This window comes from Erpetoichthys calabaricus, chromosome 1, assembly GCF_900747795.2.
Source record: "Erpetoichthys calabaricus chromosome 1, fErpCal1.3, whole genome shotgun sequence".
In the NCBI taxonomy this organism is placed as follows: domain Eukaryota; kingdom Metazoa; phylum Chordata; class Cladistia; order Polypteriformes; family Polypteridae; genus Erpetoichthys; species Erpetoichthys calabaricus.
In genome coordinates, this window is record NC_041394.2 from 39,307,205 (window position 1) to 39,325,254 (window position 18,050).

Genomic DNA, 18,050 nt, shown 5'->3' on the forward strand with positions numbered 1-18,050 from the left:
TATACATCACCATTTATCAGGTTGTATGGATGCCAATATTCAAATGTACTTTGCATATTGTTATTATTTATGAATATTATCAAAAACACATTATTTAAATTGTAATTTAACTCCTGCTTGTATTTTATTACACCTAAGTGCCTGAGGTTATACATGTAGAAGGGAAGGTGGGGAGAAGTTACATGGTACAGTACCTTATAAACAGTGGTAAGTCCGGGAGATTTGAGGCATTCTGACAAAGGCTACATATTAATAATACAAAAAGGGGAAAGCAGAGTAATATGTTACTCTACCAAGACAAAACACATATCTAAACCCATTAAGTGCACGGTTTTGTCCGATTGTGACACAAAACTAAACTCCATACTGGCTCTTTAACCATACAATAATTACTAAAACTGAATCTAATAGATATAAAAATAAATTAGAAATGTCTTTGTGAAATAAAAACTAAAAATACATGATGAAGTAAAACTAAACTGAATTTTCAAGTAAGATCAGAAAAAAACTAATAAAAACTAATACAAAAAGGCAAAACTATAATAACTTTGCTATGAAGTGCTTAAAAAGATAGTCTTTGCTATTATATTGGTAATCACAAATGTTAGTTGCTCATATTTTTTATTCATTTACATAAAAAACTTGTAAAGTATGCTGTTGCAGGATGACACAATGATATGTAAACGAGCTGCTTTAAAGGTTCATTTATCTCTTCTCAAAAACCTTTAGAAGTGAATGTATACTCTTCCAGTAGTCCTTTTTTCTCTCTACACTGATAGTTCTTTTGGAACATAAATCGCCACCTCATTTTATTAGTGCCCTTTCATCATCTCTACACGATTTTAGACAAATTAACACTGTTAGAGAAAGATCGGTATAAATATTATAATGAATTCCTCAGTTTTATGGAGTATATTATACCATTTTAGAGAATACTACATGACACTATCACAGCTAACTTATGTCATCAGTGATTAACAAATCTTTCACCTAATTGTGTCTTGCACACATACTCCACATTAGACTTCCTTCCTGCAATAAGGCAAATAGATCAGTATATGGAAGATCTGAAAACTTCTGAATATTTGCACCAGTACCACTCAAGGATTTATTGTATTAAGCCACTCCATCATACCTGGTTTCTGCTTCATTCATATGTAGAACATTCAGAAATCCAAAAGATGAACCATTCTTCAGGAAATTGACATTCTGAAATAGAATATAAAACTTGGTCATACATACTAAAATAGCAGAATCCTATGGGAGGTAGGAACTTAAATAAGAAAGCCAATAAAAATGTATTTTTGGTCTGCCTGCTAAGACTGAAGCATAACTTTAAGTGTATTATGAATGACTACTTAAAATATGGAAAAAATTTAATACAAGGATCCTGCAACTCAAAGAAATTTGAGAATGCTCAATATGCATTAACTACTAATTAGGCTGGCAAAGTTGTACAGTGGAACTGTAAATACTACTGCTTCACAGCTCTGGGAAAATGGTTTCAGATCTCCAAACCAATCACTGTGAGGAGCTGGCACACTGTGTCTGTATGGGATTTACTCCAGATACTTTAGTTTTCCTCCCACATTTCAAAAACATGCATATGCACTTAACGAAGTTACTCAGATATGAATTTATATGGAACTGTGTGCAAGTAATTATGCTCAGCAATAGACTAGTGTCCCTTTCAATGCTGGATCCTGCCTTGAGCCTGAAGACACAAGAATTGACTCTAGCTTCCACAAACCTAAAATGGAGATATCAGGTGCAAATAATGAAATGCTAGATAATTATTGGGAGGAACTTTGATGATTAACAATAAGTAAAACATTCACCCAAGAGGGTACCATAATAATGTGGTATTAATCCAATAATTCGGCAATGCTCCTACTTTATTTACCTTACCTTTCTATGTTGTAGGTGACAGGTCTCCAAACTTTATACAGACATAAGACTAGATGCAGACAGACTAGACAGATAAACATAAAACATATAGGCTGGCTGTTTACTGGCATTTAGGAGTTCTACTTTATCTTGGCAGAAATAAATAGATTTGCAATACCAAGTCTTTATGCAGGATGTTCGATGTTTTGTTGCTTTGTTGTTGCTCTAGGTCAGGGGTGGAGAACTCTAGGCCTCGAGTGCCACAGTGGCTGCAGGTTTTCATTCTTACCATCTTCTTAATTAGTGACCAGTTTTTGCTGCTGATTACTTATTTTAATTAACTTGACTCAGGCCCCATAGTTGTTTCTTTTTCTTTAATTAGCAACCAAACAATAATGAGACACAAAACAAGCCACCACATGACCAGCTCCCCTGTGCCCATCACACAATATCTGAAAATAAAGAGATGTGATGGTCTTGGTAAGGTCTATCTCTCAGGTCACCAAAACATTTTGACGGTGCTCTAAAAAAGAACAGAAAAACAACAGTTTTCTAAATGTACGCTGTGGCAGAATGAGAGCAGCAACAAGCCATGGAATTAAATAATGGGTTTAACGAACAGCAAGAATTGGCTTCTCATTAAGAAAGTGATTGGAGTGAAACTGGTTGGAGTTTGAAGCCCCAGTTTAGCTGGTCATCTGTTAGCTCATTTCACATCTCATTTCTGCTTGGCAGTCATTTAATAAAGAAAGGAATCAATTCAGAGGACTGAACTCTTCTAACAGGGCTATTAAAGTGATGGGGAAAAAGTTTATTAGCAGTGAAAACTGGTCACTGATTAGGAAAAGGGTTAAAATGAAAACCTGTAGCCAGTGCGGCACTCCAGGCCTGGAGTTCGCCACCCCTGCTCTAGGTTCAAGTGCAAAACTCTTCATGTATTGGAGTGCACTCGTTCTCTTTGCTGCATAATCCTTGATGTGCTGCTGCTTCCTCAGCTTGCCTTCTTGCTGTCTTTTGCCACTTCATCGGGAAAAGGCATTACTCTTTCCGGCCCAATATTTTAAATGCTGAAGCTCTCTTCTTGAAGTCATGGCTCGTCAAACTACTGGCAGACAGCTTTGGCTTGACAAACTGGGACTCATCTTGTGGTCCGCAAAGACGAGAGTTTGTCGAATTAGGCTCTCAGCTTTCAGTTCAGAGATCAGATTCAGATGTTTTCAATCGTTTTGGCGAGTTCCACCTCCCTGAAAGAATCAAAAGAGAGGGTGCCCTCTAGGGCTGGGTATCAGCAACGAAGTCCCAATTCAATCCAACATCAATTTTATCTTGACTGAATTAGCGTGCACCGATATACAGTGGTGTGAAAAACTATTTGCCCCCTTCCTGATTTCTTATTCTTTTGCATGTTTGTCACACAAAATGTTTCTGATCATCAAACACATTTAACCATTAGTCAAATATAACACAAGTAAACACAAAATGCAGTTTTTAAATGATGGTGTTTATTATTTAAGGAGAAAAAAAATCCAAACCTACATGGCCCTGTGTGAAAAAGTAATTGCCCCCTTGTTAAAAAATAACCTAACTGTGGTGTATCACACCTGAGTTCAATTTCCATAGCCACCCCCAGGCCTGATTACTGCCACACCTGTTTCAATCAAGAAATCACTTAAATAGGAGCTGCCTGACACAGAGAAGTAGACCAAAAGCACCTCAAAAGCTAGACATCATGCCAAGATCCAAAGAAATTCAGGAACAAATGAGAACAGAAGTAATTGAGATCTATCAGTCTGGTAAAGGTTATAAAGCCATTTCTAAAGCTTTGGGACTCCAGCGAACCACAGTGAGAGCCATTATCCACAAATGGCAAAAACATGGAACAGTGGTGAACCTTCCCAGGAGTGGCCGGCCGACCAAAATTACCCCAAGAGCGCAGAGACGACTCATCCGAGAGGTCACAAAAGACCCCAGGACAACGTCTAAAGAACTGCAGGCCTCACTTGCCTCAATTAAGGTCAGTGTTCACGACTCCACCACAAGAAAGAGACTGGGCAAAAACGGCCTGCATGGCAGATTTCCAAGACGCAAACCACTGTTAAGCAAAAAGAACATTAGGGCTCGTCTCAATTTTGCTAAGAAACATCTCAATGATTGCCAAGACTTTTGGGAAAATACCTTGTGGACTGATGAGTCAAAAGTTGAACTTTTTGGAAGGCAAATGTCCCGTTACATCTGGCGTAAAAGGAACACAGCATTTCAGAAAAAGAACATCATACCAACAGTAAAATATGGTGGTGGTAGTGTGATGGTCTGGGGTTGTTTTGCTGCTTCAGGACCTGGAAGGTTTGCTGTGATAGATGGAACCATGAATTCTACTGTCTACCAAAAAATCCTGAAGGAGAATGTCCGGCCATCTGTTCGTCAACTCAAGCTGAAGCGATCTTGGGTGCTGCAACAGGACAATGACCCAAAACACACCAGCAAATCCACCTCTGAATGGCTGAAGAAAAACAAAATGAAGACTTTGGAGTGGCCTAGTCAAAGTCCTGACCTGAATCCAATTGAGATGCTATGGCATGACCTTAAAAAGGCGGTTCATGCTAGAAAACCCTCAAATAAAGCTGAATTACAACAATTTTGCAAAGATGAGTGGGCCAAAATTCCTCCAGAGCGCTGTTAAAGACTCATTGCAAGTTATCGCAAACGCTTGATTGCAGTTATTGCTGCTAAGGGTGGCCCAACCAGTTATTAGGTTCAGGGGGCAATTACTTTTTCACACAGGGCCATGTAGGTTTGGATTTTTTTTTCTCCCGAAATAATAAAAACCATCATTTAAAAACTGCATTTTGTGTTTACTTGTGTTATATTTGACTAATGGTTAAATGTGTTTGATGATCAGAAACATTTTGTGTGACAAACATGCAAAAGAATAAGAAATCAGGAAGGGGGCAAATAGTTTTTCACACCACTGTATTTGAAGTGCTGCCTTTTTAGAATTTCCTCAACCGTGCATAGAGAACATTAATATAATGCGATAAATTTCAGGAACACTTTATTTGAATGTGTCTACATTGTGACTTCATAACATATGCATAAACATAACATAACATTTCAGAAGCAATACCTAATTAGTAATGAGTGTGTTATCAGTTTTTTGCAAGATGTGGATTACTACTCAAAAAAAAAAAAAAAAATTCACAGCACTATACTCATTCACAATTCTACATTACTTAACCAACATGTATCAACACATGTATTTCGGGGGGCTCCTTGTTTTAATATAATGCAATATGTCTACTTTATAAAACATCTATATCATCTTGTGAATAATATTACTATAAAATAATCAAATATTTCTTCTTAAATAATATACACGTTATTCAGTAGCCTATTTGTGTCTTATAAATCTCCATGTTGACTCCCTTCAACTAAACTCTTAGCCAAATGTATTCCCCAATTGCACATTTAATTGAATTAGTCAAAATTAAAAATACAGCAGGAAGACTTGCGTCCTTCTAGAATTCTACAGGTTACGTATATTTTCAGTTGCTCACATGTAGCAGTCACATTAATCAGTTACGAAAATATGTCCTCACAGTTCCTCCTCAGAAAAAAAAGGAAGCATTTTAAAATGAGGATCTAGACCTGATGCATGTTGACAGCGGCATTGGATGAATGGGACATAGAAGACAAAGAACCAGCCATGGTGACTGACAGCATTGTTAATGTGATCCATGTAGGACAGGTGATGGAGCTACTTTCATGTCACCTGCTTTGCACACATGCTCAACTTTGGAATCGCAGGCAGTCCTGAAACCCAGCCATGTGAGGCGTGTTGTAAACTTTTTCCACCGTAGCAGTACAGTTGCTTAAAGAGAAGCAACATTTATTGCACTTGCCCACACACAAACTTGGGACTGATGCGGTCCCACGATGGAACAGCACATTGGAATTGCTAAAAAGATTTTTAGAACAACAGGCTGCCATCCTAGCAGCAAGGCTACTCCACTATGACCAGCATTCAGTGCTATTATCTGTAACACATCTGCCACAGGTGCCTAGTCATTTTTAATGTAGTGACATGGTGATGCTTTGCCGAAGATCTGCATAAGGCCTAGATACTAGAATTTCACTCATTTGCTTTCTTGTTGGTATGGCATGCTGCAGTTCCCAAACCTATATCTTTTGTCAAAAGACCTCATTCTCAACAACGGTGTAGGGTCTCATATTTTTACATATAAAAACTGCTATAGTTATTTTTTGGGCATGGAACTAAATGGCGTCTACAATGCAATGTTTAGGATCTACTCATTTGGATGTCGACCAAGATTTATGGGAGACGTTAGGATAAAAGATTTCTAAAATGTGCTGTGTTACAGCTGGATTAAAGCAAAGCCATAAGAAAGCTGTGCAACTCAGAATTATTGTTGCAACTTACCAACACACTGTTTGAATTGGTAGCAAGTTCACACATCTGATTTAACTGTAGCCACTAATTTCAGCTGAGACAGAGACATCATTTTAGGCAAGGTAGAAAGCCTAAACAGGCAAATTAGCGACATCTACTGGATCAGACAGCAAAAATGAACATGAGCAAAAAATCTACATATAGTAATTGTACAGGTTAGGGATTCACAACATTGATCTTGAGACTTTAAGAATCAATTCTGAATCGTTTAAATGAAAAATAATGGGAGATCAGAGATTGCCCAGCAAGAGAAATTTTTCAGAACAATGCAGAGTGTTTTCAAGGAAGGTTGAACCTTTACCTGATTGGATTAAAGGCACTTCCAGGTACAAAACCAGTGTTTTCTAATAGGTGCATTCCTCTGTCCAACTTAGTTGTCATTCCTTGAATTATAGGTCTTTGTCCTTGCTCGAGTCCATTTTGCACCTTCTGGCTCAAGAGGGGCATCTGGAAAAATGTCAGGTCACCTCTGATTTATGCCTTTATCATCAGACAAATTCCAGGTAGATCGTAGCTGGAGTTCAGTCACTTAGTTTGCAACGTACACTAGGAAAAGCGTAGCTGGATGATTGCATCCCTGTTAAATCTTCTTTCCTAACAGGCCTGGTGTGCAAAGAAAACCTAGCAGAATGAAATACTGTCCCACATAAGTTATCCCTACCGCTGAATCTTTTTATGACATACCGTACTTTTGTAAATGCAAAATAAACTGCAAATTTACTACAAAATTATGCATACAAAAACACACAAAGGTTTATAGTACACTACTGCCACTTTTTTGGTATGACGGCAACTTAATAAATGAAATGTCAACAGATACCATTCCTACAAGTACCTTTACCAATTTTTTTTTCAACATTTTAAATAACATTACACATTGTAACTGGGTGTGTGTGCTAAAATCAACTCTGATGGATCCATCCTGGTGCTTATCTTTTACATGATTTTGGAACTTCAGCTTTAATAAATTCATGTCAGAAACAGCAGGCTCTCAGACATATGTCGTGCTAGACAGTGTAGCAACATTCATGGTTGATGTGCAAAAGTTGAGATATTATCAATAAGATTACAGAAATTGATGTCATGTTGCAGGTTGATAACTTTCATCTCCAATGCAACAATACTGATTTAAAACACTTGTCTGCTCGGGAAATGTCAACCTACACTAAAAGAGAAGTTCTGTATTTTTCAAGTCAAAATTATTAGGTCAGAGTCATGGTAATTGTGCGGAAATATGAAAGAAGCGTTCGTGTGAACGATCTCGCAAATATGTACAGCATGTCGAAATCCACCATCTCGACAATTTTACAGAGAAAAGATTTGTATAAGGAAGCAAATGTTGCTAAAGGTGTTACTCAGATTAGTAAGTCACGATCAACAGTGTTAGACAAGGTAGAAATTATTAGTATTATTATTAGTGTGGATAAACGAAAGGCAGACGGCAGGTGATAGCCTATCTATCCGAGTCTATAATTTGTGAAAAAGCTAGGGCTATAAATGCAGATCTGTTAAAGCAGTGGTCCCCAACCTTTTTGACAGCAAGGACCACTTTATTAGATGCAAATTTTTTCACGGACCGGTGGGGGGGGGTTAGTTTCATACACAATTTACATAACATTTCTATTATTTTTAAGTTATTAAGCAGTTCGCATACGTTTGCAACCCGAGATTTTTCTTCTTTTTTTGCATATAACAAAGACATATGCTTTGCATTTGCCATTCCAACAGATTGCACATCACACACATTAACACTGTTATCGTTTTTTTTCGTGTCTGCCGTTTCTATAGGAGGGTGACAATGAGTTAAATTCCAATGGATGTTTTTCAAATGTTGACAAGCAAAAGGTATCACTGAAAACCACAGAAAACAAAAACATCAAAAAAAAAAAAAAAAAACAGTATGAGGAAAGTTCGAAGAAAATTTTTTTTTACAATATTTCTGTTTGGGGATCGTTGTGTAAATGTGTACAACTGAGCAGCGACCACAGGTCTATCTGCTCTGTGGATGATTCATTCAAGCATTTCAAGGTCACTTCGTTGTAATGAAAGCATCTGCTGAATATACTTCGTAGTGACGAGTTTTCTATAGTCTCGTGTCATATGGGGAAACTGTCGGGACCATAAAAATACTTTGTTGTAATACTCTCTCACCTCGGTCTCTCTCCTCTCTCTGTGCCGCTGCAAAGCCCCGCCCGCCAAGCATTCCAAAAAGTCTGAGTGAGTCTCCCTTGCCGGCAGTTCTCTCACGGCCAGGCTGTCAGACGGCTGCGGCCCGGTAGTGGGTCGCGGACCGGTGGTTGGGGACCCCTGTGTTAAAGGATAAACCATCAACAAGTGATAGTGATGAAACATTTCATGTCAGTAAGGGGTGGTTTCACAATTTTAAAGCAAGAACTGGGATTCATAGCGTAGTTAGGCATGGTGAAGCAGCCAGTGCTGATAAAAGGGCTGCCGAAAATTACATTCACCACTTTGAAATGATAACACAGAGAAATGGCTTTTGCTGTCATCAAGTTTTCAACTGTGATGAAACTGGGCTTTTCTGGAAGAAAATGTCGAGGAGAACATACATTACCCAGGAAGAGAAGAAAATGCCAGGCCACAAGCCTATGAAGGATAGGCTAACCTTATTGTTCTGTGCCAATGCGAGTGGTGACCTCAAGGTAAAGCCTCTCTTGGTTTATCACTGAGACCACTAGAGTGTTCAGAAAGCATACAGTCATGAAGAATAGGCTAGAGGTTATGTGGAGATCTAATGCAAAAGCCCGGGTAACAAGAGTACTTTTTCTTGAGTGGATCAGGGAGGTTTTCTGTCCTACTGTTAAATATCTAGAGAACAAAAGCTTACCACTCAAAGCTCTCCTCATCATGGACAATGCTCCTGCTCACCCAAGAGACTTGAAAGAAGAGTTGGCTGAAGAATTCCCATGGTTTACAGTAGGTTTCCTCCCACCTAATACAACTCCTCTACTGCAGCCTATGGACCAGCAGGTTATAGTTAACTTTAAGAAGCTATACACCAAGGAACTGTTCCAGATGATGCTTCCAGATGGTCTCAGATACAGATTTAACTCTTACAGAGATTCTGGAAGAAACATTACAACATCCTTTCCTGTGTGGGGTTAATAGAGAAATCCTGGGCAAATGTCTCTCTAAGGACACTAAGATCTGCCTGGAATAAAGTGTGGCCTAAAATTATAGAGGAGAGAGACTTTGAAGGCTTTGTAGAGGAGCCTGAGCCTGCTATTGTCCCTGTGGTTGATGACATTGTCACTATAGCCAAGTCCATAGGCTTGCAGGTAGACAGTGGTGATGTTGAGGAACTGGTGGAGGAACACTCAGAGGAATTGTCTACAGAGGAACTTCAGCAACCTCTGGCTGAGTAAAAGAGAATGGCAGCTGAGGAGCTTTCTAAAGAGGGGAGGATCAACAATCAGTGCAGCAAATTTCCTCTTCTGAAATAAAGGACATCCTGAAAAAATGGACAGAGCTACAAACATTTGTAGAGAAGACCCACCCCGACAGAGAAAAAGCTAATCAATGCATGAACTTGCTTAATGACAATGTCATGTCATACTACAGAACTGTGTTGAAGAAAAGACAGGAACAAACAACTTTAGTCCAGTTTTTATTTCCGAAAATGTCGAGACCTAGTGAGCCACAAGCAGGTCCTATTGGGCTACAGCCTCTCCCAAGGAGAGAAAGGACATCAGAGAGCCAGAGTCCTGATGTTCTTATGGAAGGGGGCTCTCCTTCCAAACAATAACCACCTTCCATTTCATTCTCCTCCTCCTTCCTTCCTGCAAGCCAAAGATGTCAACTTAAATGGTGAGTACAGTATGAAATTGTTGTTTCTGGTAGGCTATGCACTTTTTGGTTAGTACATTAGAAAAATTATTGGTATTTTTGGCAAATTATGCACATTATACAGCCCTTTTTTATTATGAAAGGTTAAGAAAGTGTTGCTGTGGGAGGTTCGGAACACATTATGGGTATTTACATTATTTCTTATGGGAAAAATAGTCGACTTACAACCAACTTGAGTTACAACCAGCCCTCGCAAACGAATTGTGTTTTTAAGTCAAGGGTCCACTGTATTCAATTCCAGCTTTACAAAGAAAACTAGAGGTGCGGGAATTCTTGTACATAGAGCAATAACATTTGTAGTAACAGCTGTAGTATCTGATTCTGAAGGGATGGACATATGTGATTGGTAATTTAACTGTAAAGTGATTTTAATAAATATCTACACACCCAAGTAGATGACAGGGACTTTATCCAAGACGTATTTGCATCCATTCCCAATGTGAACACACATAAAATTATAATGGCTGGGGACTTAAATAGTGTTTTAAATCCAGACCTTGAAAGGTCTTCTACCACAGGGACGATGACGTCTATTACACAGTTCATAACAGAACACAACTTATCAGACCCCTGGAGATTTTTAAACCCAAACTCAAGAGCATATTCATTCTACTCACCAGTGCATCACTGCTACACAAGAACTGATTATTTAATAGATAATAATTTCTTGCCTACGATTAAATCTTGCAAGTACAACGCTACCATTATTTCCGATCACGCTCCTCTGATCATGGAGCTAAAATCACTGCGCCCCACATATTTATCTTGCAGATGGCGTCTTAACCCACTTTTATTAGCAGACAAGAATTGTACAGAATTTATATCCAAGCAAATCGATTTTTTTTTTTTTTTTTTTTTTTTTTTTAAAGAGACAAATACATCCTCTGAGGTTTCAGCAGGAATACTCTGGGGAAACTTTGAAGGCTTTCTTAAAACGACAAATCATATCATATCTTACCAACAAAAATAAATTGGAAACCATGAAGGTATCAGAGCTAATCAGTGAAATTTCCAGAATAGATCAAGAACAGGTGCCAGGTGTCCAAATGAAGCACTTCATAGGAAAAGACCAATTCATTCTTAAATCAAAACATCATTACATCATGTCTTTATATTCTACTGAGCTTAAAAGCAACAAGACACAACTTAATGTATTTCTGTATGCATTACAGATACCAGAACTGGATACTCTCAGTGCAGAGGAATAGGATAAACCTCTGGCACTATCAGAATTACTAGATGCTATAAACTCACCTCAGAATGGGAAAGCAGCAGACCCTGATGGCCACTCTGACAAATTTTATAAAACAAATTCTCAATTAAACTATCTCCCTTTCATTTACAGAAGCTAGAGACAATTAAATTCTACCTCAAACTTTTCATCAAGCTCCGATTACCGTCTTTCCTAAGCAAAATAAGGACTTATTACAATGTGCATCATACAGACCAATCTCACTATAAGGATTGAGAAAGTGCTTCTTTCTGTAATATCACAAGACCAAACTGGATTTATTAAAGGCAGACACTTACCTTCCAATCTTCGACGCCTGTTTAATGTGATATATTCACCCACAAAGTCAAACACCCCGGAGATGATATTACCGCTGGATGAAGAAAAAGCATTTGAAATGGTTGAATGGAACTACCTTTTTACCACATTGGAGAAATTTTGGTTTGGCCCGAACATCTGTGCATGGATCAAACTACTGAATACTGTCCAGAAGCTTCAGTTTGTATTAACAACATTAATTCAGTCTACTTCAAACTAGAACAGGGTACTAGACAAGAATGTCCCTTGTCACTACTGCTGCTTGCAATCACCATTAAGCCACTGGATGCTCATTGTCAAAATGCTTATGAGATAAAGGGGATTATCAGAGAAGGACTTGAAAAGAAAATTTCTCTATATGCAGATGATTTGGTATTGTATATATCTGATCCACAAAATACTGTGCCTGAAGATCTAACAGCATTTACAGAATTTCAAAAAAAATTGTGGTCTCAGAATTAATTTGAACAAAAGTGTGCTCTTTCCAGTGAATTCTCAAGCACACAAAATTAGATTGGACACCTTCCCTTTTATCATCACAGATCAGTTTAAATACCTAGGGGTAAACATCACGAGTAAACAAAGCTCTTTATCAAAAAAAGTTTGCTGTCTGCATGGAAAAAATTAAGCAAGACTTGCATAGATGGTCTACCCTTCATCTCACTATAGCTGGAAGAATTAACATTGTCAAGATTAATATCCTTCCTAAGCTTCTTTTTCTATTTCAAAACATTCCAATATACATCAATAAATCATTTTGTAAGAAATTAGATTCAACCATGACCTAATTTATTTGGAATTCAATACATCCACATATCCGATGGGCGACCCTACAAAGATCTAAAGAAGAAGGTGGCATGGCTTTACCTAACTTTCAATTTTATTACTAGGCGGTAAATATACAAGCTATAAAAACCTGGACATTGACACTAATAGGTGAGCAGACACAGGCTTGGTCCACAATAGAAATAAAATCCTGCAGTACTTCTTTATGTTCCTTGCTGCGTACCCCAATAAGTACAAGTCATCTCCAATACACTAACAACCCAATAGTGCTTCAATCACTCAGAATATGGAACCAATGTAGGAAGTACAGTAAGACCCCCGCTTGACTCTGCTCCGTTTAACGCTGTTTCGGTATTATGTGTTTTTTTTTTGTTTTTTTTTTGTTTTTTTTCCAAATTCTAATTTTTCATTGATTCATTTTGTAGTTGCATAAAAGCGTGGTTTTTTGCTGCAATCGCATGACTTGATTACATACATGCAGTCTCACAGTGTGTTTGATATCAGTGCAGTACAAAATGTATGCCTGCTGCGTCACTGTTCATTTATGATTGGTCATCAATGTTATTGTGTAAGGATATAAACATAACATTATTTTACTGTAATAAATTACAATTATTCCTTTTAAGTTTTAAAATGAGTGGTTGCAAAGAAAAAGAAAGTAACAAGAAAAAGCATTTCTTTGGAAACTAAAATGCAGGTGCACAGACGATTAGATGCAGGTGAACGCCAAATTGGCGAAATTAGCGTTTCTGAAGATGAGGAACAAAAGGAACTTTGAATGGATTTTCTAAGAAAAAAGTTTAACCACTATTATGAAAATTATGGATCAGTTTATACAAAACGATTCAAATTTTGCTAGAAGTTGAAAGGTAAAGTGTCATTGATGCGATGTCTTGCTATCGACAATTGCCTTTTTCTCTGTCATTCAGTAAGCAAACGACGTTCACTGACTTCTTCACAAAAAAACTCAAAATCACAAATTTACTCGAATATTTTTGACTTTCATGAATGATTTATAAATAAAATCGCTATAAAAAATGTCTATAATTAATGTAATAAAAAAGTACTTAATTATACATGTTACAAAATAAAGGATACTTTTTTATTCTCTGTCCTGTTTTACCTATCCCCATTATTTACTGTTAAGATGACCTCGTTTAGCATTGTTTTGTTTAGCGCTGGGATTTCTTGGAACATATCCCCCCGTGTTAAGCGGGGTCTTACTGTATTTCAAGATAGAGAAGCTTTTATCTGTGGCACCTCTGCACAATAACCACCTTTTTCTACCCACTCAAACAGCCACAGTTTTTAATGTCTGGAAAACATCCGAGATTAAATCACTTAGAGATCTGTACATAGACAATGTCTTTGCATCCTACAAACAATTACACTCCAAATTTAACTTTCTAGCAAGACATTTCTTCCACTATCCTTAAATTAGAAACATTGCTAAACAAACCCTGCCCAATTTCCCTCACCTCCCACCTATATACCGGAAGAAATTTTGATCAGTCTTGAGGACTCAAACAGCATTTCTGTAATATATAAAAACACTTTAAAGTCCCTCCCTTCAAAGATCCCAGAGTACAGTGGGAACAGGATCTTTAACTCAACATCTCAGAAAAGGAACTGAAGGTAGCAATGCGCAAAATTCACTCGAGCATCATATGCGCAAAGCAAACTATCATTCAACTTAGACTGTGGGTTCGCTTCCCGGTTCCTCCCTGTGTGGATAGCGCTTTGAGTACTGAGAAAAGCGCTATATAAATGTAATGATTTATGTTTTTTTTTTAACTTAGAATTATATATCGAGTGCATATCTCTCATTTAAAATTGTCCAAAATGTTTCACGGGCAAGATTCAACCTTCAAACGTTGCAATCAAGTTCCAGCATCACTGGGCCATATGTTTTGGGCATGCACCAAATTAACATATTTTGGACAAAAAAATTTTAAATGCCTCTCAGACAGCCTGGACAACACAATTCCTCCTAATCCACCCCCAGCTGTGTTTGGTGTACTTAAAGTGGAGAAGGACAAAAACTGTAATTGCCTTTTCTACACTATTGGCATGTAGACTTATCTTGCTCAACTGGAAGAATCCTAACACACCTTTTTTAAATTGGAAAACATCAAATTCTCACTTAGAGGATCTGTACACAACTTTTTCAAAACCTGGTAGGATCTGATAAATAACATTTTAGAATAAGCATTTAAACTGAGGAAGTGAATTCTCTCCCCTCTTTTTCTATTCTATATTTACATATTTTTACTATTATTAAAGTGCTACTCTGCCAGCTCTCTTTCTCATGGGTCTATTTGTTTCAAACCATGCATGGATGTCTTGCTTTCATAAAAGCATTGGGCTAAACTACTAATAAAAAAAGATGGATGCTTGTAGTAAAACAGTCATATTCACATGACAGTTCATCTAACAACTGGAAAATTCAATGCTGTTTGGCATTTATCACAATGAAATTTATAATCTTAATGACAGGGTCAATTACATGATCATGACCTTTCATGGCTTTGTCACACATAGCCAGCTAGTGGATGACACTGATAGTTTAAAAAAAAAAAAAAAAAAATTAAGGAACTGCTTTATAGTGTTCAATGATGCTACTACGCCTTCCTATCATAGCTGGAGATTTATTTGTTGTTACTGACACCATTATTTCTAATGGCAAAATGTTTTCAAAAAAACAGCATTTTAATGCATTGTACAGTACAGGTGCTGGTCATAAAATTAGAATATCATGACAAAGTTGATTTCAGTAACTCCATTCAAAAAGTGAAACTTGTATATTAGATTCATTCATTACACGCAAACATTTGAAATACATCAGTCTATTTCTTTTAATGTTGATGATTATAACCGACAACTAATGAAAGTCCCAAATTCAGCATCTCGGAAAATTAGATTATTATGAAAAGGTTCAATATTGAAGACACCTGGTGCCACACTCTAATCAGCTAATTAACTCAAAACACCTGCAAAAGCCTTTAAATGGTCTCAGTCTAGTTCTGTAGGCTACACAATCATGGGGAAGACTGCTGACTTGACAGTTGTCCAAAAGACGACCATTGACACCTTGCACAAGGAGGGCAAGACACAAAAGGTCATTGCTAAAGAGGCTAGCGTTCACAGAGCTCTGTGTCCAAGCACATTAATAGAGAGGTGAAGGGAAGGACAAGATGTGGTAGAAAAAAGTGTACAAGCAATAGGGATAACCGCACCCTGGAGAGGATTGTGAAACAAAACCCATTCAAAAATGTGGGGGAGATTCACGAAGAGTGGACTGCAGCTGGAGTCAGTGCTTCAAGAACCACCACACACAGATGTATGCAAGACCTGGGTTTCAGCTGTCGCATTCCTTGTGTCAAGCCACTCTTGAACAAGAGACAGCGTCAGAAGCATCTCGCCTGGTCTAAAGACAAAAAGGACTGGACTGCTGCTGAGTGGTCCAAAGTTATGTTCTCTGATGAAAGTAAATTTTGCATTTCCTTTGGAAATCAAGGTCCCAGAGTCTGGAGGAAGAGAGGAGAGGCACAGAATCCACGTTGCGTGAGGTCCAGTGCAAAGTTTCAGTGATGGTTTGGGGTGCTATGTCATCTGCTGGTGTTGGTCCATTGTGTTTTCTGAGGTCCAAGGTCAACACAGCCGTCTACCAGGAAGTTTTAGAGCACTTCATGCTTCCTGCTGCTGACGAACTTTATGGAGATGCAGATTTCATTTTCCAACAGGACCTGGCACCTGCACACGGTGCCAAAGCTACCAATACCTGGTTTAAGGACCATGGTATCCCTGTTCTTGATTGGCCAGCAAACTCGCCTGACCTTAACCCCATAGAAAATCTATGGGGTATTGTGAAGAGGAAGATGCAATACACCAGACCCAACAATTCAGAAGAGCTGAAGGCCACTATCAGAGCAACATGGGTTCTCATAACACCTGAGCAGTGCCACAGACTGATCGACTCCATGCCACGCCGCATTGATGCAGTAATCCAGGCCAAAGGAGCCCCAACTAAATATTGAGTGCTGTACATGCTCATACTTTTCATGTTCATACCTTTCAGTTGGCCAACATTTCTAAAAATCCTTTTTTTGCATTGGTCTTAATTGATATTCTAATTTTTGAAGATACTGAATTTGGGACTTTCATTAGTTGTCAGTTATAATCATCAACATTAAAAGAAATAAACATTTGAAATACACCAGTCTGTGTGTAATGAATGAATCTAATATACAAGTTTCACTTTTTGAATGGAATTACTGAAATAAATCAACTTTGTCATGATATTCTAATTTTATGACCAGCACCTGTATATATTAATACCCTTTTCAAAGGTAACAATGCCAGAAATTCCGTTTTCCCAAAGAAAAACACATTTTTGGCCATAATCACTTGTGTGCACAGATTCATTACACTGAAATCAAAAATGATTTGCAAATGCTTATATCCATTCATAAAATACTAATTTGCATCTGCTGACAGAGTATAACCTATTATCGCCATGGTATTAAGTATAACTAACTCTCATATTGAAGGCATTATTTCAGGCATGTTTTTGTGATCTTTGGGAAAAAAAACTTGGCCACAAGATTCTCCGCATCCTTAAGAAATCTACCAGCTGTAAATTGGTTTATCATCCTTTGCAAAATGAGCCACTTTGACGCTTTGAATTTCTTCACTACCTTTGTAATTACGAGGACTGCTACAATTCCAATATTGATTTTACATCACTTCTAAAACCACAGGTAGCTACCAGCAGGAAGACCACATTCAAAGTTCTTGTTGAAAGTGTCATTCTGCATCTTTTCCTGATTAGGGAACTGTCTCCACATATTCGGCACACACATTTGTTTAATACCCTGGTCAAACACACACTTGTGGAGGAACCTGCCTTACTACTCAAGTTTAAGCTTATTTTGTATGTAGGCTTGCGGCTCTGCAAAGCCAGCCAGTTTTCATTGGGAGACTTTGGTGGCATTGTTTTGGGAGATTCAAGCTTAGCTGATACTCTAATATAAGAACATACAGTAATTAATCACAAAAGGTAGGCATTTGCACAATGGAGTACATGCCACAATAATCCCAAGTGCACTTAAGAGAGGGGACAAGGGAAGTTGAAACACTTGTGCATATCTGTTGTTTTAACAGCATTCCTCATGGGATTAACAGAGGGGATGTTAATATAGGTGAGCTAGATTTCAGTGATTTGCCTGATCAGTTGAGAAAAGCAATACACCATTTGTTTGAGGGCTGAAACTGGTCATCTTGTGTAATCTGTCTGAATCTCTCCAGTCTCAGTACATATTACAATACTTTCTTTCCCCCCAAGAGCCAGAGGCATCCAAATCAAGGTATGTACAGTAATCCCTCCTCGATCGCGGGGGTTGCATTTCAGAACCCCTCGCGAAAGGTGAAAATCCGCGAAGTAAAAACCATATGGTCATATGGTTATTTTTATATATTTTAAGCCCTTATAAA

The 18,050-nt window shown here is 37.9% G+C and overlaps 1 protein-coding gene across 1 annotated transcript in view; it reads right to left on the reverse strand.

Annotated features, from left to right (window-relative positions):
* The window catches only part of gpat2 (glycerol-3-phosphate acyltransferase 2, mitochondrial), a 208,386-nt gene that overhangs the window by 151,748 nt on the left and 38,588 nt on the right, over window positions 1-18,050 (reverse strand). The window contains exon 3 of the mRNA XM_028798187.2: window positions 1,136-1,209. Within this exon, the coding sequence (XP_028654020.1) occupies window positions 1,136-1,209 (74 nt within the window). The remainder of the gene's footprint in view (window positions 1-1,135; window positions 1,210-18,050) is intronic.